The sequence below is a fragment of the Microtus ochrogaster genome, chromosome 4 (genome assembly GCF_000317375.1).
Source record: "Microtus ochrogaster isolate Prairie Vole_2 chromosome 4, MicOch1.0, whole genome shotgun sequence".
NCBI lineage: Eukaryota > Metazoa > Chordata > Mammalia > Rodentia > Cricetidae > Microtus > Microtus ochrogaster.
Genome location: NC_022011.1, coordinates 58,369,312 through 58,394,847, shown reverse-complemented (window position 1 = coordinate 58,394,847; position 25,536 = coordinate 58,369,312). Strand labels below are relative to the sequence as shown.

At 37.6% G+C, this 25,536-nt stretch overlaps 1 protein-coding gene across 1 annotated transcript in view; it reads right to left on the bottom strand.

Annotated features, from left to right (window-relative positions):
* The window catches only part of Arhgap15 (Rho GTPase activating protein 15), a 601,354-nt gene that overhangs the window by 117,288 nt on the left and 458,530 nt on the right, over positions 1-25,536 (bottom strand). The window contains exon 12 of the mRNA XM_005346381.2: positions 13,950-14,084. Coding sequence (XP_005346438.1) covers positions 13,950-14,084 — 135 coding nt within the window. The remainder of the gene's footprint in view (positions 1-13,949; positions 14,085-25,536) is intronic.

Below are 25,536 nucleotides of genomic sequence, written 5' to 3'. Positions count from 1 at the left end.
ATATTCTAAATTTTGTATTGCCATTTTTAATAATGTTTGTGATGTCTTTGACACATTTCATCTCAAGATGGAATATTGCTCACACAAAAGAAGCCACTCTTAGTTAGCCCATTGTCGCTTAATCCTGAAGGCACAAGAGTGCAGCTATATCTTGAGACTACTTCTCATCCTAGGACTCTTGTTATTTCCCCTATAGGGATGTTTCAACCAATGTCTATAGCCTTTCAACATCATGTAAAAAGTGGAACTGACTTTTCCAATCTCCCATTGTTGTTAACATTTTGACCATCTCCCAAGAAATGCAAATGCTCTTCATTGCATTTAGCATGATAGATCTTTCTGGAGGGCTTTCAAAGTGTTTTGCCCAATTCCAGAGTAAGTGAGATTGTATGTGGCCACTTTAACTTTATCAAATGTGCTTTTCAAATGATGAGACCTAAAAATCAAGGTTACTCTTTTGCCCAATGACTACAGGAAGGGTGTTGTGTTAGCAAGGAAGAAGGCAAACTTACTTTAATTTTCATCTCTATTAGAGCCCTTAGGTGAGTATGGGATAGTCATTGAACAATGATATTTAGAAAGTTATACTTTTTTTCCTGACCTCAGCAATGGTTAGAAGTTTCTAGAGATTGAAATGTAATTAGATATGTTCTTATCCTGATGGTTTTATTTCCCCATCCATACAACACAAGAAAACTAGACACTATAATTCTTAAAGGTCCTAAGATTTTTTTGAATTATAAATGAGCATTGACTTGAACTTAAAGTTACCAGCTGCATTAGTCTCGGATAAGGGAGAGAGCATGTCCATTGAAACCAGGAGTTGACTTTTCCAGGTTACCTATGAAAGTGTTAGATGACATTTACTTCCTTTATCAAGCTGTTTCACCTACATTGAAAATCTCCAGATCAGTATTGTTACCTTCATTCACTGTCATAGCTAGGTTTCCGGAAAACTTGCTGGGGTCTCTATACCAGCATTTCCTCTTCTCTTTAAATTTTATACTATGAGATGATGTCTTCTCTTAAGCATCATGAACCAGCAACTCTTAGCTTCAATCTTTTCTTTGCAGCCCTCCCGCCTTCTATAAAGTAAAAAAATAGACTTGACTTAAGGAAATGTAGCTGATGGGTCTTTTGCTGCAGAACCATTCTCTATATTAGCAATAAGCTATTTCTTCTTTAGTAGGATTATAATTTTTAGTTACCTTCACAACTCAGAGCGTTTTTGTTCTAGCCCATGAAGGCTTTCAACATGCCTTCCTCACTAAGATAAATCATTTTTAGATTTTGATTTGAAGTGAGAGATTTGAAACTCTTCCTTTCACTTGAGCTCAGAGGGGCCATTGAAGTGTTACTAAGTGGTCTAATTTTCATGTTTTGTGGTTCAGGAACTAGGGATATCCAAGAAGAGAGACCAAGATGGGGAATGACTAGTCACTGCAATAGTCATAAAACAAATAATTCTATTGACGATGAAATCCATCATCTGATGTGGATGTAGCTCATGTTGTCTGTATAGAATTATAACTGTATTATAAGAAATAACTAATGACAGATATACAATAGATAAATACAATCTTTTAAAAAAACTTCATATTCCAGAAATTCAAGTTGAGTGCAGAGTATTATAAAATAGTCAATAGACTTTTATGAGACAAGATTGGCTCAAATCGTCAATAAGGAAAGCCCAATACCAGCCTGGTGTGGTGGAATGCATCTGTAACCTCAGCTCCTAGTAGCAGGAAAGGGAGCTCGAGGTTCAGCGAGAGAGAAAAAACAAAGTGGAGAACAGTAGATACTTGACATTGATTTCTGGTCTTTACAAGCACAAACAGCTACAAAGAAGTGTACATAGCCACACTAACAGATACATATAGTAACACACACACATACACACACACACACAAACATACACACACACACACATACACACACCCCCAATATCTAAGGTGAAAAAGAAAATAAACTATGCCTATTTTTCCTGATTGGAATTCTAAAATTAGTTGAGGTTAACGGGATGCCTATTTTTGCAATCTTTCTTTTTGTAACTGTATTTGCAATTCTCAAAATGTTGTAAATTGTTATCTTTAGCAGCTCGATTGTTCCAGAGGGTCTTAGAGTTTGTATTACAGTTTTATAGTTGACAATATTGGCAGGAAGGTTGAGTGATAGTGTCTGAAGAATTTGTAGTTTAGCACTTGGCTTTGGCTCCAGTTCTAGCTAGTAGAAACTCAGGTGAGATTAGTCTCATGAATCTACAGAACTGAAGACAAACTCTCCTGGTGGTGTCATTGTTTTGGCAGGTCAAGCTCGGAGGAAAAATGTTACAGGGTTGCTCGGATGGTTCTGCATGTAAACAATATGAGAGAACATGGGTAAAAGTGATGCCTGGGACTGTGAAATTCAATTTCAGATTACAGTAACAGAATTAAGAATATAAATAAAGAACTAATTAAATCTTGTGTTACAATAGTAGGAAGACATTGCCAGGATAAAGGAGGAAACCATTTTGTGCTGACAAATTTGCACACCTAAAATATTCTGTTGAAGTAGGATTTCTGTTGTAGATTTAGCATGTGTGCTGTCCTGAACTGGCATGGTGAAGTTCAAGACCCAGTGCGAGAGTACTCAGAGGTGAGGCCATTGGGAAAGAAGCCAGGTTCAGACAGCTCAAGACTATGAAAGGGTAAGTTCCTTAACAGAGCTCAACAGTGATGAGGTCCTGATTTTGCCTGATTTAGGACTTCCAAAATCCAGGTCTGTGGCAAATAAATTTCTGTGTCCTAAGCCACAGATTCTTGTGGAAGCTCCAGCGAAGACAAATTCCAAACTTTGGAAGGTCAACCATGGAGGACTGTGATTTTGGTAATGAAAGATCTGGAAACACTGATGCAGGGTGAAATTCCTGAAAGAGCAGAGGGAAAGTGAGACTATGGAATGCTTGTTCTTGGGCTGTAATGCTAAGGACCTTTTGGGGAAAGGTGCTGCTGGGGGCCTGAAGTCGAGCAATGTGGTCCTTCTAATTATGTTCCAGGTGTCCTCTCTTTCTCTCTGGTCATGCTTTTCTGCTTAGCTCACACTACTCTATATTTGCCAAGGGAACCAGATCTCAGAAGTCCTGAGCATCAGACACAACATCACAGACGACAGTTTCTGGGGTCTTTCTAGGTCTGATATGGCATGGTCTCACATTTCTCTGACTCTGCTGAAAGCAATCCTCACAATCAACACAAAGGGGTAGAAAATCCCCGTGAATATCGCACTGAGAAAATGGGTCTCCCATAGGTGCTGCTTGGACATTCAGAGAATGATGCACAAAATGTCAAAGAATAAGCTTGCCATTGTGCTGCGAGTCAGAGGTCTGAAGAAGGAACTCGAGAGATCACGCTTTCATCTGTTGGTTCGATAGTCTCCACCTGCAACTAGCGGGACAGATGGCACTAATTATGTCTGCCCATCCGTTACTTGGCAGAGGAATGGAACTGAGATCTGAAAGGGTGAACCTTTCACATGCTGGACACTCAAGGTGAGAAGGAAAATAGCAAGGGGCCAAGAGCTGATTGTCTGGTTAGACAGTAATCATGAGCTCAGGCCTTGGGCATTTGACCTTTGAGAATTGCAGTTTTGAAAAATAAAGGTACTGCAGAAAGTGAGAGGGTAGAAAAAGGGAGGGAGGCTGCACATTTAACCAGAAAATTACAATTAGTGAAGGGAAAAATTCTCATAGATATCCTACATAAATTTTGTAGTTCATGAATATTAAAAAATATACTGACATATATATATATATATATATGTAATTTTATCTCTCTGAACATTGCTTTTTCCCATCATAAAGAAGTAGTGAGACTTGTTTTCAACAACAGTGTATTTGTTTTCCATGCTTCTGTTTCCCAAAGTGTAGGTAGAAATGTCTGCCTAAATCCTTGGGGGAAAATGTTCTACTCTAAACCACATGGCTATGATCAGCTGTACCAGCATAAGCAAAACTCTCCCAGGTAACTGATAGTACTTTAGCAACTATCACATCTAGAGTTTAACCCTGCAGAGCAGTGAGGAGCCCAATGAACAAATGCCACACTTCAGGGAACACAGGGTATATCTAGAAAATGTTCAAAGAACATCCATCTACTGATAGAAACACAGAGAGTTAGAATAGGGACAAGTGCTTGGGCAGGTAAGTGTCGGTGTTAGTTAGCATCTTGCTGCTGTGAGAAGCAGTTCAAAGAGCAAAGCCTTCTCCCAAGCTCATTTTAGCCCTTGGTCATTGGCTTCCTTATTTCTGCAACTGTCATGCAGTAGAGCATCACAATAGAAGGGCTTAGTTATGTAGAACTTCTTACTTCTCAATAGCCAGGAAGCACAGGAAAGGCTGGAGACAAAGTATGCCATTCAAATGCTTTCAGTGACTTACTCTCGCTAGACCACCATCTCTCAATTCTCTATTCAGACTCGGAATCTCTCTATGGATTAAATTATTGATTGGATCTGAGATTGTGTGATATACTGTTTTTTGGAAATGGTTCAACAGACAAAATGTGAGATATGCTCAGTAAAACTCACAACTATCTTTCAATCCTATCAAGTCAACCATCAAGGTTAACATTCCCAGCTACACGCTAGTACCAGCAAGCAAGAGGACAGAGACAGTTATCGCTCCATGAAAAGTTTGAAAATAAATAGTACATGAGAAGTTAATATGGAAGTTCTTTTGAGGAAAATTATCTTTTTAAAGTCTCTTTTGGGAAGGTAGACTATATAATGTGTGACAAGCGAAGCACCTCAGATTTGGTGAATGCCAGTGTGTTTGTACCTACAAGTGTCCGTTCCTGTGTGAGGAAGGATTATTTGTTGAATAGGGTTTAGTTGGTAAACCTTTGAACATTTTAAACTTTGAACAGAATCTACACTGTCACAGATTTTCATAGGCTATTATATAGTCTCCTCTACCATACCCCAAAACTACCACCTTCCACCTACCAGAGAGTTTATGACTTTCACAAATCAACATCGTCAGGATACACACACAGCAACATAGGTATCTCCTAACTTGAGATGAATTACCCATGGGCTTGCATTAATTAAGAGAATCTGGGATAGTCTACAGTTAATGAAAAGGATGTGTGCTCTTCAGGAAAAGGACATACTTTTGATTATCTGTCAGATTGTTCTTCAGAGTAAAGCATGTCATGAGATGAAGAAACTAGAATTCACTGGGTTTTGAACCCATTATAAGAAAATGTCTTATAATAATATCTTAGCCATGTCTTGTGCTGCACCTATTGCAGAAATAAAACATTAAAGCAGAATGAGGATAGTCATATGCATCACTTGAGATAGCCACACCAGAAGAGAGACGAGGAAATATGGGCAGGAAGATCTCCTGAGATTGTACTATCTAAATTGTAGTATGTCAATAGGTTGACATAATAAAATTAGCTAACATTTACTCAACACTGTGTGTCAGTGACTGTAAAAAGTGAGTTAATACAATTTGCATTTCACCAGATTATTTGAAAATCTCAGGAGGGAAGTGCCATTTTCGCATCAATTTTTATAGACCGGAAAGAAGGTTTTGTTCAAGGTTTTAAAGGATGTAAATGGTAGAGTCAGAATTTGAGTAGATGTACTATGAGTGATGCAATTGAGGCCTTAGAAGATTTGACTAACAGGGGGAATCTGAGCAGCAATATTCAGCAGTGAGTTTCAGCAGAGAGTGAACCAAGATCAATGGACCTTGGATATCTGAAGGAAAGCCTTTGGGTGAGGCAGAAAAATGAAGTCAGAGAGCTAATGCGTTACCAGAAAATAGAGGGCTTTGAATCTCTTACAAAGGTGTTAGCTTTTCCTCAAAATGAAATAAAGCCAGTTATAGTAATTTTTTTTTTTTTGTAACAGATATGTTGAGGAAAAGTTACTGGACCAGGAAGGGAAGATGTCCTTTTGGTGATGGGGCCACACTCAGAGCTGCGGTTGGTGGGTGGAAGGTTGTGGAAGTTCTGTGGTGGTGGTTGTAATCCAGTGTGAACTGAAGCAAGTGAAGTAAAACGGGATGGAACAAAAGGCCAGAAAACTTCAGTTTCGTCATGTTCTATAGAGACAGTGAAACCCAGCCACCCAAGTCCATCATTAGAGGAATTGGTCAGGTTAACTGCTTTCCCCTGAGTACTAGGAAGAATTTCTGCACTTTGCTACACGTTTGGTAGCATGTTGATGCAGTAAGGCAGGGGTGTCTAGGGCACTGACTCATGACGGCAATATGGCTGATTGCTCAGCTTGAAGCAATCCCTGCTTTGAAAAAGTGACCTCAAGGAAGTGAAAGTGTACACGTAAGTAAAGGCTTTGAGGAAAAGCAAAAGACACTAGCATGAGGCTTTCAAATGACCTTGATGTCTTACTACTCAATTTCTGAGTCAAGGCCGGATTTTAAATCTGAATCACCTCCCCAGTGTTTTTTATAAAGGACTTTCATTAAAGCCAAATTAAGTAGATGGAAGTCCGGTTGTTTATTATCTAGCACTAAACTATTCCTACAAAGAGACACCTGTACCAGCCATTTGGCTCTAGTCAACTATAATTTTTACAATTTAATTATGAATATAATTAGGATGAGTTAGGAGACAGGCTAGGCATCAGCCATAAAATTTCCACTGTGCTGATACACAAGCGAGTATGCACGCACACACACACACACACACACACACACACACACACACACACACACATAAAGATAAATAAATAAATAAATCCGTAGCCTGTGAGAATATTTGCTTTCAGTGAAAATTTTTAGAGACATCAGTAAAATTTATTTTTACTTAATTTAAAACTTTCTTGAAAGTCTGTTGATCAAGAATATTTTTATACCATATTATTTTTATGTCTTTGATTTCTTTGCTGTGAATCTTTAGAACATCTTTTTCTTTCTCTGGATTTAAAGCACTATGTTACATCATATATTCATCTCTAGCCAACTGCTCTCCAGGCTCTGCTTCTTCTCTCCCAAGGAATGTAATAACAAAGTTGATGATGCATTAGAAATAGCTTGACCAAAGGGCAAGAGAAAGTCAAGAAAAGAAAATATTTGCAAATATACTTGACTGGTTTTTCTCCCCAATTACCTATTGAAAATACACTTTATCAGCAAAATGGTGTGGTGACCATCCATGGCAAAGCCATGGAAACATGTAATAGGCACTTTTGGCCATAGGGCAATGTCTTAAATCATTTTTATGTAAGGATGGTGGTATTGACATAGACACAGGTGTATGAGTTTTGTTTAAGGAATACACGTGGGAACATTCTACTTTTGGTGTCTGATTCATTGAATTTTAACACTATCCAATCTTATGGGTGCCATTTTGTATCGTCTATTTTAATTGACTGCTGTCATAAACAAATTTATAAAAATTTATATAAATAAAAAAAGAAAAAGAAAACCATTGTCTAACTACAAAGAGAGTAAAATGTGGCCAAGTGCTTAAGCAATTTTTGAAGCATAACAATGTACATCCACTGAAGAATTTCCTTTGAGAAGTCACTGAGCTGTGAGAGAGAATGCCAAAGAAGACACCTTTGCACAGTTAACAATGCTTCTGGCACTTTAGTAGTATAAATGTAAATATTGCTATTATTTTCCTAATGCTTATGACAGCATATGGAACTTAAAGGGGTCAATGCCATTGTTACCATGAAAGATGAGAGATGAAGAAGAATGTCCTTACCTTGTAAAGGGAAGTTATCAGATACTGCTCAATGTTAGTGAAGGAATAAATACATTTTAAATGTTCTATTTAAACTTAAATATAATGAGCATAAGGTGGAATGAGGTAACATTTTATATTACACAGTAAAGGATGTTGTTATCAATGGTTGATATACTAGAAATATCATAAAGAACTAAGAAAATAATCATTAAATGTGATTAAAAATCTACTAACAGGGATAAGGTTTTCCCTCAAAACAAGCTTCCGATATTGTCTAAACATTCTCTCCAGAATAAACTATTCTTTCTGGCTTTTTGATTTATTTTGGGGTGTGTGTGTGTGTGTGTGTATATAAGTGTGTGATTGTATGTCATAAAATGATACAAGCTAAAACTTGGAAAAGTTTTAAAAAATACACCCATAGAATATTAAATATTGATATTTTCACTGCCATGTAACAAATATTGAAACATTGCGTATTCTTGTGGAATTATACTTTTAAAACGAGCTTTAAATTCCAATACTGTACATCCCTAACCTCTCCTTGATTCTGAATTCACCTAATATTTGAGGCAGAGTCTCATTGTGCATCCCTTAGGATCCTGGACCTTACTATGTAGACAAAGCTGGCTTCAAACTCTTAAAACTCTGCCTTACACTGCCTCACTGAGTGCTGGGATTAATGGCATGCATGGTCACATCCAGGTAATTCGAAAACCCCCTTTAAAAAGAAAAGGGAATTAATATTGTAAAGAATGTTTTAGACCATGCCAATTTTACAGAGACTAATGTAATACACATATGTTTGTCAGCAGCTAGTTAGTTATCTTTCAATTACGTGTGAAAAAAGTAGTTAGTACACAGGTTTTGGAGTTTGGAGATGAATGCAAAGTTGAATTTTTTTACTTATGTGAGCTCAGGACTCCCCTAAAAATCAATTTCTTTTAAAATCACATAGAGTACCTCATACCCATATTGTAGGAAAAAGGGTTAATTTATTTAGTTCCCATAGAACCTTTATGACATTGAAATTATTTTCTATATGATCTCTTTACTCCATCACGATCTCCATAGCTATCATGAGGATTAAGCAAGAACACATCAGAAGTGCCTTTGAATTTCTTTCCTCTCATTTACTTTTGCAATATGACTAAGAAAATACAGACACTATTTTCCTTTGGATCTGTATTTATAAGAATTAAAAGAATGGAGTAACCACAGACAGTGTATATAGGTCTACTGGAAAGACCTAGATTGCCCTCTGGTCTAACACATGATTATACCACTCCCCAGAACTGGATAGCACCATTTGCTTAACAAGCTCACATTTACAGGACTAATAACTCCTTCAGCATAAGTTGTCTCTGGGAAATCAAGTCTTTGCTGATAGTGGGTTAAATCCTTGTGGGAAAAAAATGTTCTACTCACTCAATTATACTGATCTCAGGTACAGAATTTTATATCAATAGCTGGGACATTTAGATTTTGAAATATATAACCAAATCCGGGACATTTGTTGCCCCAGTGAATCAGACAAGGATCATCATAGCATTTGCAGATTCTTATAGAAAGAAACTATATTAAATTGGTCCAAATGAAACTCTTTTTTTTAAAAAAAAATCTGTTTACTCTTCTTGGAATACACAATGATGAATTTCAAACTTATAATGAGAAATAAAATAATTCAAATAGTGCAAACAGTCAGGTCAATTGTTTCCACTAGAAATAACATTATTTCTTCCATGCAAAGCATTCCAGTCAGATGTAAAATTCCATTTGGTCTATTCGTTTTGGGACTTTTCCATGAAAACACATCTCTCAGCTAGGGGCCAAATACAAATGTTAAGTCTTCATAAACTGGTTTTCGTAGTGTCAGAAGAGAAAATGGAAATAATGTTATGATAACATGAACTGTAGCAGTGAAGGGAACGGGCCTTTGTCCATGCCTAAGCTAACAGCAGAAACCATTTTCAGCTTCTCTGCTAACACAAAATCAATTTAGTGCGAAGAAATATTTATCCAAAAGATGGACAAGCTAAAGAATGAGTGAGGTAGACCAGAAGTCCCATCAGGAAGCCACTAGCTCCTCCAAAGTGCAAGGGCAAAGACAGGAGGGTCTGAGCCACGAGGTGGGATCTGGGACTAGAGTGGTTCTGTCTACCAAAGCTGCATGTAGAAAAGCCACTGAGGCAGTGATGTTGATCATGTGAGCTGGATTTGGTCTCCCTTCTTGTCATGGTTTAGATGAAAAATGGCCTTCACAAGGTGATGTGCTTGAACACATGGTACCCAACCTCATGGTACCAAAACATGGTACTTAACCTTTGGATAAGCATTTCTTTGCACTCAATTAAATATGCAGGTTATGCACTTTTAGGAAGTAGTGTCTAGCTGGAGGAGGTGGGAAACTGGGAGTGGGCCTGCTTTGATTTCAGCTCAAGGTCTCTCTTTTCAGGTTTGTGTCCAGGAAGCCAGCCTCAACCGTGTACTCTTATCATCGTAAACTCTGTAAAGTCTGCTCCACCATGATGGACTGTGCCTTTTACCCTGCATTCTCTATGGCTTCTGTCAGACATTTGGTTATAAAGTGAGAGTCATAGCTATCACACTCCTCTACTGGTTATCTCCTGCCAGTGGTTGTCCACTCTCTGCCACAGCTGCTGGCTGCCAAGAATACCTGGGAAATAGCTCTGTGTAGGGTGAACCATACGATGGTCCAAAGCACAGAGAATAGCCGGGCAAGGCTCTGTGGACAACAGGGCCCAGACACAGCCAACACACGTAGCATACTCTGTGGGTTTCCTGAAGCACTTACCTCTTTTTGCAAAGAGTTAATTCTGCATGGATTTGGTGAACTTGTAACTATTATAGCTTCACAAGGCATTGCAATGTGAGCTTTGATGAAATCCAAGACTCTTCTATGCCTGCATAATAATGTCCACATCACTCTGAAAGATTTTTTTAAGCTTAATTATGTCAAGTGTAGTAAATGAACCCTCTCTGGTGTTATTTCTCCCAGTACTGAATATCAAAGTGACCACTTCCTCATCCCTGAATGATATTTAAATTAACATTACAATCTAGAGCTCACCCCAAGTTTAGAACACAGGACTGGGGTATTGCTCAACAGCAGAGCAGTTACCTAGTATGCTCGAGGTCCTGTATTCTATACCCAGCACAGGAAAAATAAAAGTTAAGTTTATGCCCAAAATACATTTAGATAATTGGAATCTTAGTTAAGGTTTCTATTGCTGTGAAGAGATACCATGCCCACAGCAACTCTTATAAAGAGAAAACATTTAACTGTGCTGGTGGCTTATTTTTTTTTAGAGGTTTAGTTCATTGTCATCATTGTGTGACATGGTGGTGTGCAGGCAGCAATGGTGTTGGAGCAGGAGAGTCCTTACATCTTGATATACAGGCCACAAGAAGTGGTCTGAGACACCGGGTGGTAATCTTGAACATATGATGAGATCTTGAAACCTGCCTCCACAGGGACACACCTCCTCCAACAAGACCTCACCTACTCCAACAATGCCACACCTCCTAATAGTGACACTCCCTTTGGGAGCCATTTTCTTTCAAGCCACCACAGTTGGAGTATCTTGGTCCATCTGTTGAGTATTGCATTATAGCCTCAACCACTCTATGCAATGGCTTAGTACCCACTTGTTACACATTATGCAGTGACATTCTGACATTCTTGATTAGTTAAAGCAAGATTGAGAGGAATCTTAGTCTAATTATCCTTCTATAAAAGTACCATAAGCTGTACACATAATAAACAATAGAAGTTTATATGACACAATTGTAGTAGCTAAGATATCTAAGACCAAGACAATAGCATTGAGTGCTGAGGGCCCATTTTCTACTTCAGTTGACTGTGATGTTTAGCTGTGTACACACATGACTAGAAGGGCTAAGACATCTCTCTTGGTCTTGCTTTCTTTTGTTGTTGCTGTATTTTTTTACTTCCTTTAGTTTTTATATGTATTTGTTTTGGTGTGTATTGTGTCAGCATGAATGTGTCGTGGTTTATGTGTGAAAGTCAGATGACAAACTGTGGGAGTTAGTTCATTCCTTCCACTGTATGGGATCCAGGGATCAAATGTAGGTCTGTAGGCTTGGTAGCAAGCAACTCTCCCTACAGCGCTACGTCACTATCCCTGGGGCCTCTTTTATAAGGATGTTAACCTTATTAGAAGTGATCTTCTTCATGACTCAATCACTAAAGGCTCCACCCCTCAGTACCATTGCCCTGGCCTTGCAACATATGGCTTTAATGGGACATATTCCATCTCTTGATTTTCAGATTGCCTTCTCAACACAGTTCACTTGGAGAGCTACTGCCAGCATGTGTATAACATCTTGAAGTTTTAAAAGGACTTTATTAAACTTGTTCCTCTTCATTTGGACAAATTACCTATATTATAACTGTCTGCAGAGGCTTTCTCTACAACCACCCCTAAGAGCTTGCTGCCTGCCTTATCTTTGCTGTTCAGTTCTGATCATGCCTGTGTCACTGAAACTACGTCAATTTGGGTTTAAGTCTAAAACATCCCAGAAACCATCATACTTCTCATGGGAATTCAAAAGACACGTACTCATATGAGCTCCAAGGGCCTGGTTTTTATATGCTTAGCCTATGAGAAAAGTTTGCTACTATCTTTGAAATCGTGTGAACTAAAGGAGGTAGGAAGCCTCATTTATAGACTCTTATACGACACTCCCCACCCAGCAGATATGTAAGCATGTTTCCAGATGAGACGATTGCCACCTAGAGTAGAGAGGTCACACTATGATATACATATTTCTAAATATGCACAATTAAAATAGGAATCTGTACAAAAGTCTTTCCAACTTCCTCCCAGAACGCTGCTCTCTCAGTTCACGTAAATGTGCGAGCTAAGACAGAACACCAGACTGCACTGAATGAGATTCATGCTTACTTACTTTTTCTTCATTATTCCTTTTAAGTTGTAGTTTAGAGAACCTGGCAACTATAAATCATTGCTCTCCAGAAAGGATAGCAACTCCAGACTCATACCAAACTTGAAACAAGAACAATCTTCCTGCCCTTAAATAATAGCCAGTCAACAAGACAATTTGAAATTGTGAGCAGGTTAGACCAGAGACCAAGAGAGGAACGCTTATCTTCATCCCACCGATTTCATTTCACAGAGGTTTTAAGAGCATGTGAAGAGGTTTTCACAGTGAAAACAGAATAAAAGTGCCTACTAAAGGGCTGTTTTCCAGCACTGGCCCCCAGCTCCTCATTGCCACTACTGGGAACTCTTTGCACACAGCCTCCAAGACGAGACCTCCTAAGTAGAGCATTTTTTTTTTCCTTGGAGATTTTTCTTGTTGGGACTTTAATTAAGCTCCTGCCAGGCTTGCAAGATTCTTAATTTTACCTTTCTTTCTTCTTTCTTTCTCTTTCATTCTTTTATCAGCCTGCTTGCCAGGAGTCATTTCCCAAGCTGTCACAATTAGAGTAAGTGTACCCTATGATATTACATTTAGTGATATTTTAAGGATTTATTTTTCCAAGCGTCTATAGGAGGAGTTTTCACCCAGGAAAAGATTTTGATCATTCATTCATTCATTCATTCATTTCATTTTACTTTAGATTGTGTATTATAAACAAGAGAGTAACACATCAGAAAAAGAAGCTTTGTGGAGAGATGTAACTCATCATCCTGAATGTCACCCCTTAAAAGAAATTCGCTTTCACTTAACCCTACCCACTGCTCAGAAGCCAACTGTAGACAGTTACTGCTGCTGGTGAGGGAACAAATGAGTGAGCCAAGAGAAGATGGTATTTCAGCTGATGATTTAACACATATTTAATGAAACACAATATTTAATATATTTAGGTTCCCTTGCAAGACCTCTTTGTCTGCAAACAGTGCCGTTCTGAAAATATAAAGGCAAGGACTGGGAGTACAAGCGATGACCCCTTTAGAGCAGATTGCAGAAGAAGCTATTTTCATTTGAGAAAGCTTAAATTTGGTGGCCTTAAATAGATTTCTATCTCTTTTTTTTCTGGTCTGAATATTTTGGTTTTAAAGCTCAGATAATATTGCAGGGTGAGATATAAAACAAGCCACCCAAATGACAAAACCTAAGGCTACAGATATGAGCATGGGGCACATATTCCGTTTTTCTGTTGTCATGATTGGCATCAATCTCATTATTGTTATTAATTCTACCACACCCGGCTCCTTTCTGGGGTATACTTACTGATCGCCTCCACAAACCGCTCAAAGAAGCTGTAAGGGAAGAGTGGTTCAGACAGCTCCCGGAAAAACATCTTCAGTGCTCCGGTGACGACGTGGATGTCCTCCCACTGGCTGTCATCCAAATTCAGCTTCTCTTCTGGGAAAACACGAGGAGAAATGGAACAACTGGTTTTAATGAAACAATTACAAGACACTAATTATTATGTTAATGTTTGCCTACTATCATCAGCAACCGTTAACAGCCTTCTGCACCTAGAGGTTTGGTGCTGTGCATGGGTTTTTTTTTTTTTTTTCTTCTCTCGTTTTCTGTAGGAAGGGAACATTTTCAATGGAATGCCATCTGTAGGAATGCAGCTAACAAAAAACAAGGGACACAAAGAGACAGTATCATTGACACAGTATGTCAGATACAGTTATTCCCATAATGCATCAGTATGAAAATTAGCATCACGGCTCTACATGATTCAAAGCTATTTGGTTTTGAGGCCGAGGGGCTAAGAGTTGCCAGCGATGGCTGGCTCAAGGGACCGGCCTGAAGGCCTTGCTGAGCCAACAGGAGACATATGCTAAACATGGCAATAGAAAACGAGTTATTGCTTTACATGTGTTATCCCTGCTATGTACAAGGGAATAATGGCTAACACTTTTTTCTTTTCTTCTTTCTTTCTTCTTCTGTTTTTTTTTCTTTCCTAAATCTAAAGTCAGCAAGGAATAGAATATGGGGGGAGTGTAGGATATTAATTCCTTCTTACTGCTTCAGAAACATTTTTCTTCCGTTTTCATCTCAGTGAGGGAAATGTACCCAGCAACAATATTAGACAGACCCCTGTTGGCCTATGCAGGCTATGCAAAGCTGCCAAAATGATAACACGCCGAAGACAAACCACAAATGCTAACCAACTCTTTAGAAACAACAAAAATATTTGCTTGGAAAACCTGAGCGAGTTGCTGCCGTGACACACTGAAGAACTTAGGTGCCAAAGCGAATGTTCAGTAGCAAGGGAATGTGATAGGTGATTATCACCCCCTCTTTAATTCTCAGTAGGAAAATCTGGGATCATTCTCATACAAGGAAGGGATGATGGCTGTCTAGAAGTGACATCTTTACGTATAATTAAAAGGAAGCAAGATACGATGACATTTCTGCTAATCTATAGGACAAGCTACAAAGAAACGATTTTTTTTTTCCTGGGCTTAAAGGAACAAAAGCTTATCAGTTACGACATGGAGTTAACTGAAAATCCAAGAATCCTGGTAAAAACTTACAGGTGTTTGGTTAATTGGAATTTTTTCTCGATTTTGATGATGTCTGAGCTCACGGTCACATGCCCCCACAGTGTGAGCTCTATGAATGCCAAGGAGCATTTTGCAACAACAACAACAAAAAGAAAAGGAAAGAAAGAAAAGAAAAGCTGAGAACTGTCACTGTAGGGATTCTCTGCAGGAGCTGTTTTGCTAAGAGTGTTCATATCCTTTTAAAAATATTAGCCCACATCGCTATCACATCTCTTTTTTTTTCTAATAAACTATTATTTTCAGCGCCTGTGAGTGATGTTCCTGCCCCGTAGTATGTTTTCAAAAAGTGGGGATGAGGTTGATCTGTTTCTGCCAGAGGGGCTCTTTGCCTCCTCCTCTCGATCATCCTCCTTGCCGCCATCCTAACACACCAACAGGACCCACAACAAAAATCAGCAGAGGAGACCTTCCCTCTGCCCTGCAATCATTTTGATTGATTGTATTTCAACAATTAGTCTTTTATTTGACTGCACACTATTGAAATAGGCCGACAGCATCTTAGCAGGCCAGCTTTAAACAGTCAACTGTTAACAATAGCATCAAAAAGGGAGACCTGATGGGGTTTACTGTCACTTTAAAGAACGGGGTTTTCACATTGTTGAAATCTGTCAGATATTTTGAAATGTCCCTCTCACTATGGTGCCACACCCCCTGCGTGCCCTTATAATAAAATCGGTTTTACTCCTGATTAAATCATTTTCTCCCTACCCACTACCATACTTCTCATAATGGACCTGTGTGCTCTACAGCTGGTGTTCTTCCCATGGTACCAATTCTTACTTTATCTTTTAAGCACTTTGCTGCTAAGATCTCATGCAGAGTGCTTATGTTTTGTTAAGAGCTTCATTCTTAGAGAAATAGTTTAACACATGTTCTAAAAATGTTGTACAACTTATTGCTTAAAACACATTTAGAAAATGTATCAGTACTGTAGCTTTGGCACTGATCTTGAAGTGGAAAACCTAAACATACACACGCATGCAGGGAAACACACACACTCAACTTCCCAACTTTATTAGGGAAGTAAAGCATTGGGTGGCGTTGTGGTGAGCAGATTAGAGCCTGCTAAGGGGAGACGTTCAGAGAGTCAAAAGGAACATGTTCATATTGGACAGAAAGTTGACAATAATAACAAATAACTACTTAACATGAGGGCAATGCCATTAATGTTAGTCACTTTCATATATACAGCAGCAAATTTTAGTGAAGGTGAGGAAAGAGCATGTCAGTAGGCTGAAAAGGAAGTATGTCAATGGATGAGTGCCACTTCACTGTGTCTGCTTAAAAGTTTTAAGCCGGACTACTGTGAATTTGTGTCATTTACACAAGAATTCTTAATATAGGAATATAAATATAGATATCAGTAGTCATCATTTAAAGAAAAAAATAACTATGATTTGTAAACTTCCACAAGTAGCTCAAGTAAACAATATGGCAAGAGTGGACATTTGTTATTTGAAATATGCTAGCTCATTTTTACATCCAGCATTCCATAACCAACAGATCCCATGTAATCCAGAGGGTCTCGTGGTAGGGCTTTCAAGGCCATGGTGGCTTATTTAAACATATAATTATGCCCAAAGAATCTGCTGTCTCACAAAGTCAGCCCATTCTCAAGAAAAACTGATCGTAACACTTTCCTGGTATTGACAGGCATCATTCAAATACATTTGCGTTATCTGTAGGAATGTTCTAAGGGCTTTTCCCTTTTCAAGAACGTAAGGTATATGAGCAATGGCACAGCATGCCACCTGAGAAAAGATGATCGTTCTTATAGGACTGTCCTTTGTATTCTGGGATGTATAGGTAACATCCCTGGTCTTCATCCACTCGAGGCCAGTTGTGTTTCCCAAGGTTGACTATAGAAAACATTGTCAAACATTCCGATTATCTTCCGGAGGTGCAAACTCTTCTTGATTGACAGGATTATACTGGAGGCTAGAAGCTGCAAAAGTCTATGGACACTCCTCTACAAGCTGAGCTTATGAAATTAACTCATGTGGACACGGATCCATGGACTATATATATGTAGACACCATGATTTCCCAAATATGAACTTCAGAGTTGGTACTTTGTTTTTATTAAAGTTCTTATCACTGCTTGTGCGGACGGGGAGTGGGTGTGTGCGTGAACACAGACTGTGGCATGTATGTCTAGGTCAGAAGACTGCTGCAGGAATCGGTTCTCTGCTTTCTGCTGTAGGTCTGGGCAACCAAACTCTGGTAACAAGGCTTGTGTGGTACCCACTGAACTCTCTTGGGAGCACTGTAATTCTTAATTCCTGACAAAAATCAAAACCTTTTCTATGACAAAATTCATATATTGATATTCAAACTACTTAAAACAGAAATAATAACTGAAAATTATGTATCACTTAACTTATGGAACACGATGCTATGCATTTTGCAATTATATATTATTTAAATGCATGTTAAATTATATATAAGTAGGTAAGACAAAGAAGGAGATGTTGTTGGCATGATATCGGTTTTATAGAGAAGATAAAAGGGGCGGGATTAGCTTAAGGAATTTTCTTATGAGTGACAAGGTAGTGGAACTGAGATAAGGAGCCAATACATTCCCACTATGTTTACAATCGTTTTATGTATATACAATTTAGTCTGGCAGAAGCCAAAAAGCAAATAAGTAGTGTGAAGTGCTCGTAGATGGACCTGACTTCAGAACTGGGGACTTTTACATTTCATCTCTAAGGATCTTATTTGAGACTGTTCTTTCATCTACAAACTAACTCCAATATTTAGTAATTCCCCAATCACTGAGAGCCCGATTCTTATATGAGCAGATATAAAACAAACTGGCCATAAAAAGAAACAGCGGTAGGAAACAGTCGGAGATGAATGGATTATTATGTGAAGGGGTGTTGAAGAAACATGATAGAGTTGAAAAAATTATATGGATATATAAAATATCTTTTTTAGGCCTGGCTCACCACTGATACATTTTATGTCTATTCGTTTATGTTGTGAAGTGAAGATGGTTGGAGAGACAAACGCTGCTTTCAACAGGGGAAACACACACAGCATTTGGAAGTTATAAAGAAACAAACATCCAAGATACAACAGTGATGGGCAAGGCAAACAAGGGCTCGAAGGGGAAAATACATCAAGAGTGGAAGCAATGAAAACACAGACAGAATATTATGAACTGTACAATTGGTTTAGAGAAATCATTTTAGGGTGTTGTGGCTTACCATACAGGGTCAACAACAGCTATACACACTGGGATCTAATGCTCAGGAAAGTCTGGTTGGTTCCAGGTATCTCATGATTGTTACACTAAAAATCTGTCCTGGGTTCTCTTGACCCTCTACTTAGGGTATTTTAAATACACCCTAGTCAATGGTGGCTTTAAAACATATAATGTGATTAAGGTAGGTTAAGATTGAGAATCCAAATGCTATGAGATTTTTTTTTTCGAGACAGAGTTTCTCTGTAGCTTTTGGAGTCTGTCCTGGCACTAGCTCTTGTAGACCAGGCTGGCCTCGAACTCACAGAGATCTGCCTGCCTCTGCCTCCCAAATGCTGGGATTAAAGGCGTGCGCCACCACCGCCCGGCATGCTATGAGATTTTTGTGAAATCATGAATATATAAGATAATGTTTTATCCAAACAAGGCTGTCTTGAAATGTCTCATTTTGAAGGGATCTTAGTGTAATTTAGGGGAAAAAAGTACTTGTGCATGTAAAAGAGTATGTTTGAAAGAGAAAAATCTACTATCATTTCTAAGACAATTCGGGGCCATTTTCCTTACAGTGGAGTCTTGTAAGATGGATCTCTGATGGTATAGATGGGAAATGGTAGCCTTCAAGGAAGCAGGAACACTTAAGTGTTACTGAAGGTTTAATCACCAACTTTCTGGTACACATTCATATGGAATTCTAGAAAGAAATACAGGCAGAAGTTGCTGTATCAGGTCTGAACTTAACTAAATTGTTTTTACCTAATGTTGGTTAAAATGTGGCATGGATAACTAGAATTATCCCGAATAGAATAAATGTAAAGTGTAAAGTGACACCTCTTTACATATTTAAAAATCAAATGTTCCTTTTTTCTCCCACCCTTTACTTTGTAATGTTTTCCATGACATTTCCAAAAGCTCTTTCCAACATTCACTTTCCTATCACAATAGAAAAGGGGAGAAAGACAGCCCAGGTTATGGAAAGAATAGCTCTGATTTCATTAATGCAACGATAAGAACAGATGACACCGTGAACCTGTCATCAAGGAGATGGCATCTGCTCCCAGTGCCAAGAACCACGACACAGCCACATTTTTATTGGGAAAGCCTGCTGGGTTCATGAATGTCACATCGTAGATGCCAGAGATGCCTAAGAGGATGAATCTATATATAATGTTTGGCTATAAAATAAAAGTAAAAGGTTAGAAATCCGAGTGGCTGGAATGGCCCTGTTTGTCTATAAATATACAGCTTCTATCTAGACCACTGTATTTAAAGGACTAGATCAAAAGGAAATCAGTTGGGTCATTGACGTACTGAACCTTTCTTGTTACCTCTTCTGAGTGACAGTTCACTCTGATTTCTGGTGAGTTAGACAGGGTCAAAATTCTCATAGCTGGTGATACAAACGCCATGCCAAGGCAGCGCCTTCCTATGCTGTCCTAATAGAAGTCCCTTTCTACCACCCACACCGGTTTAAAGCAGGAATGCACTGAGGATATTATCTGAGAAACTAGGACAGTTGGCCAGTTAATCTGTTTGTTCACTTAATTTTTATTATGCAAACAGGGACTGAACACAGACTGGATACTAGTCACTAGGCTGTGTGCTTTCGGAAGCTGCAGCTGGCAGACTGCCTTATGTTCCTCAAAGGAGAGGGCTTTACCAGGTGCTCAGAAACATTGCTAAAGTGAACATTGACCAAGTTCTAGCATTTCACATCGTCTGTTTATCCTCCGCAACACACTCTGCTGACCTTGATGAACAGTAGGACAAATTCATCAGCAAATATATCACCACCAAATGTACACAATGCTAGCTAGCTAGCTACAGCCCGAATTCCTAAACTTACACATTTTTGTACTTAGAGCCTCATGTCTGTATTTCAGAATATGACAATTTGGAGATGCCTTTTAAAGAAGTAATTATAAATATAAGGTCACGTGAACTCCAAACACCATGGCAATCCAATATGAATGGTGTCCTTATAGCAAAAGACTGGAACCTACTGAGGGGAAGACCAGGAGACATTGGATTCCAGAGATGCCAAACGGGGATGGATATAGCTATATAATAAACAACAATGATAGATGCTCTGGATGACAATAACCTGGTCCCATTTAGAACTCAGATTTCTAGCACTTTGAAACAAATCACTGTGATTTAATAATCTACCCTGTGGAAGTTTGTAACCCATGCTAACTCATATAATTCCTAAAGGTTTTTCATAGTGCACGACAGTGTTGTATTTCTAGATTAAATCCTCAAACAAGAGGCTGTTACATTTGTGAAATACGAGATAAAACTGCTTAGATTATTCCAAATAACTGATTATTTATGTTTTAAGAAATAATTTGAAGTCATAATTCAAAATTGCTTGCCTATTTGGACTCAACCTTACTGTTAACGTATAGGATACACGTGGTTGCCAAGGAATAAAATACAATCGCCATTTTCTTACTCAGCTCTTTTTTACCCAAATATGTTTACTAGAGAAGAAATACAATTCTGTTCTTAAAGCTGGAGCTAAAGAATATTTAAAATTATGTGAAAAAATACCAAGTCAAGACTATTGAGTCTATGGCCATATCGTCTATAAAAAAAAAAAGGAGGAAGAAATTATTTTGGGATGTGAAATTTTGTACTCTAGCTGCCCCCCCCCCCAAAGACTTTTCATTCCTCATAATTTATACAGAAATCCCCAGGAAACTGCTAAAAGTATTACTTTTGAAACTGGTTCAGCCTATACACAAAATAGGCGCTCCAGTCACCCGGCACACATGGTCAATTTCATTTGGCCTTTTTGAAGTGGGAAAAAAGAAGGAAGCAAGGAGATAATAGGTACTTCCTGAGATGCTAAATTTCAAAAACCAAAAGAGCAAGTCCTTCATTGTCCAGTAGTGCATTCCAACAGCCCTTGTTGACTTGTTTCTCTCTACTTTCTATTTCAGCTATACCTTTGAAAGTCACTTGAGATGCCCAAGCCATGTACAAAATGTCACAGCATCTCTAAGATCATCTCTTTGAAGGAGGCATAGTGATTTTTCTACCACACCAAGTGTTGGAAGTAAGTAGATAATGTGATGCTTATTTTCATGAAAGCATCAGGCTTCATTTGGGTGAAACAGCAACCTAGCAAATAGGTAGGGAGGAAACTTAGGAAGCCAGTGCCACAGATGGAAAGTCTAACAAGTGTGGCACCGTACATTTTTAATTTACAGTGGCATAACATAAAACATCCTCCCATTACCATAACTCCATGCATAATGCCACCTCGTAAAAAGTGGTGGTTGACGTCACCTTTCTCTCTGCCTGTCTAGATACTCTTCTCTTGGCATCTGGAAAAACAGTGCTCTCGCACAGAATATGAAAACAATGCCAAAAATAAACTGAGTTAGATCATAAAAACTGATGTATTTCTTGGTGCCAATATGTATTTCTTTAATGCCCTTCTTGCTTAGAGCTTTCAGCACTGCCCTTATTTACATTAAGTAAAAGGCCTTTTGTATTCTATGGATATTGTACACATTGATTCATTTTATGCAATTGTCTTCTCCAAATAGATTCCAAGTTTGCTAGAATTCCATGGATGATTTCCCATATTATAGCCTCCAAAGGGTAGAGAATCAGTAGGATAAAATTTAACAGTCATTTTTAACAGCTTGCTTCATGTTGTATCTAAATGACACCATTGCTCATTTGTCCCATCCAGTTCATGTTAAGTTATTTAATATCAACCTATGGGTTCAGTTCCTGTAAATAGCTATGCACAGATAATCTTTCTGTTTCATGTACCTACAGGGAAGCTTTTTAACATAGAGGTGTTGTCTCTTGTCAGATGACAATTCCTAAGTTCATATGAGTTAAGGGAGGTTCTACATGTAATGGACCAGTATAGATCTGCCATTCTTTACCAGCAAGTTAGCTTGTATATTAGTCTCTTTGCCAGTGGAAAATATTCCCAGACTCTAATATAAGATTCTGACTTCCTTTATTCTCCTTACAATATTGTTGGGGTTTGTTGGGTGAGAAATGGGTGAGAATAAAGACTCGCTTTAGAAATTAACTTGTTAATTTAGAAGTTACTCTGGAAACAATCATTCAATGAAGTAGAAGTGATAAACGGAATTGGTAGAATTAGATATTGCCACTTTGATTTATTCAAGCCATTGTCTCTAGATAAAATGTACAATACTTACCAAACGAAGAGAAAATAATAATTATTTTGCCTAAATAGTATCGAAGAGTTTATTTCTTGGAGAGTGCATTTTCTACTTCATATCACAAGAACTCATATTTTCGACTTCATATCATAATCAGAACTCTACAGATATAACTATTTGTGAGATTTATGACACTCACAACTGCATGTGTATTAGACACAGCATGGTTACTGCAACAGTTTTTTTGAAGCTACAGAATAAAACTGTCATAATTATGTATTAATATAATTCTTTAAGTCCAGAATAATGAAATATTTAATTAGTTGATAAGTATACTATCAGTAGCTAACTGTTTGGGTTTTCATAGATGAAAGGTTTGAGTGTTTTTCTATCTTCAGTGAGGTTTCATTGATGAAATGAAACAATAGGTTGGTCACCCCGCTTTCATCAATGTGGGACATAAAGTTGCTCTGTTGTTCTTTTCTTTTGAAACTTAAAAAACGATAACTCACGGAAATGATTCCCAAGATCATTTTCAAAAATTTACCATGAATGAAATAAAAATTTATTTAAGATTGTCAAAGCACTTGATAATCTGGTAAAAAACACACAATTTTAAAATAGGAATTACATAAAAGAGTAATTCAAGCACTTTATTATTTTGATTTGATATATGTCATGTATTGAAACAGTGTTGATTGATAGTATATGAAAACGTACACGGCGGGAACTTTGCCTCATCTTCTCTTAGTTATTTAATTTATACACACAGAGAAAACTGAGTTTTAGTTTTCCTTTAGGAATTTCCTAAATTTCTTAGGCTTCCTTTCAAAGACATTTTTTTACACTCAGGCAGTAGTACCTTCTACCACCATTTTAAAAAAACAAAATGTAATTTATATATTCTCCTGATTATTTTTCACTAGATATATCTTGGAAATCACTCAAAACTAACATTATCTTTCTCTCTATTTTATCTGCATATGAAGAAGGATGCTTAAAAGAAATCCCACACTAGTTCAGAACTGAGTATAATAGAGAGTTATTTATTTAGGGGTAGACTCACAGATCACAGTCTTCTACTAGAATGGGGAACAGCAACCGAATCTCAAAAAAGAGGCTGGATGCATGCTTCACATTGGCATAAATAGATATAAAAGAGGCCATGCCCAAGCGGGCAGGTAACTTAAAGGCTACTGCCAATAGGAATTACTACAGCATGAATATTCATCTTTGCGGATGTATAATGACTCACATATCAAGTCATAAATCCCATTATGATTGTGCAAACAGTTTTGTACTAACATAATTTGATATCTATATCAGTAATATTACCCATGTGAGTAGAGAAAATACCTAAATGGTTAATTCCTATGTTAAAGTTTGTATGTATATTTAAATTTAAGTAGGCATTGCCAACTTGTTATTGGAGTTATTGAGCTAATTTCTAATACATCACAATGTTTGAGACCATGTGGACCACTGGGATGCATCTTATCACTGCTGCCTATTACTCCTCTCTGATGTCCATGATGAAGTATACCTAGGAATAGTTGAAAATGTACAATAACAAGTAAATACAGAAAGATCTAAATAAAGATTTTGAGTAATAATACATATAAACTTTGTTAAATACCAGAAGAGATTCCTATAAAAATTTATAAATCTGTGTATAAAGTTTATTATTAAGAAACCTGAAAATCAAAAAAAAAGTAAACAGATCCAAGCTCTTTATATCTCAGTAGATTTCTGTACACTTAAATTAATCATTTGGCACAGAACCTGTGGAGTGTCACATTGAATTTTACATGTTCACTATCAAATATTGTACTTATTGACCACCCAAAACTAAAAATCCATGAGAGCTAGAACCTGAAACACAACTAATTTTATATCGTCTTTTATAATTCATGTCAATTGTCTGTATTCAATGTGTGTGTGTATATATGTGTGTGTTGTATGTGTGTGTGTGTGAAATTTTCATTATTCATTTTTTTGGTCGATAACTATGTTGATTCTAAATTATTTGCTACAGTGAAAAAACATAAATAGAATATGGAACACACATCTCTATGGAGTATGGAGTTCTCTGGGTATGTATCTAGGAATAAAATGCTAAATATTTTGGTCTTTTTAAAATTTGTTTTTGAAAACTCTCCAAACTGATTCCACAACGGCTGTATTAGTTTGTACCTCCACAAACAGTGACTAAAGGCCCCCTTCTAGCCACATCTTCTCAAACATTTCTTGTCAGATTTGGTGATAGGCTTTTTGACTGGGGTGAGGTGGATTCAATATGTATAAATTAAAATGACCCAACAGCGTGCATATAACTAAAGTCCATTTAATATATAACAGCAATATTTATGAATGGTAGAATTCATTTCCTTGGCAGGAATTGTTAATATTTGAGAGATAAGAAACAGAGAAACAAACAAATAAATGAATAGACAAACAAACAAACAAACAAACAAAAGGAAATGGTATATTGGAAATGGAAAAATATCAGCAATATTCTGTCATTGTAAGTCAATATAAGCATTATAGTATAAGATCAAATAAAGTATTCAAATGGACATATTTAATCAGTAAGCAATTTCTGAACACCTAGTAAGTGTCAGATGTCCTACTAAGTGCAAGAAGTATGTATAGGAGAAAGCAGAGGCTGAAAGACATACAAAAAGATCTATAATCTCAGGAAGTCACTAGAATTGTCTGATCCTTGTTAGTGTTTCTATTAAAATTGTACTGTTTTTCTGGAAAGAGTTAGTCCTTTTAGTTTTATATCTGCTTCGTTAATGTAAATCTATGCTCAGCTCCTTTTAAATAAACATCATGATGATGGTGATAATGACTGGGTAAACTCTCAAGAAAAGGGGGTCATCCCTGAATATTAACCTTCATCCGGCGATGAAAGGAGACAGAGACCCA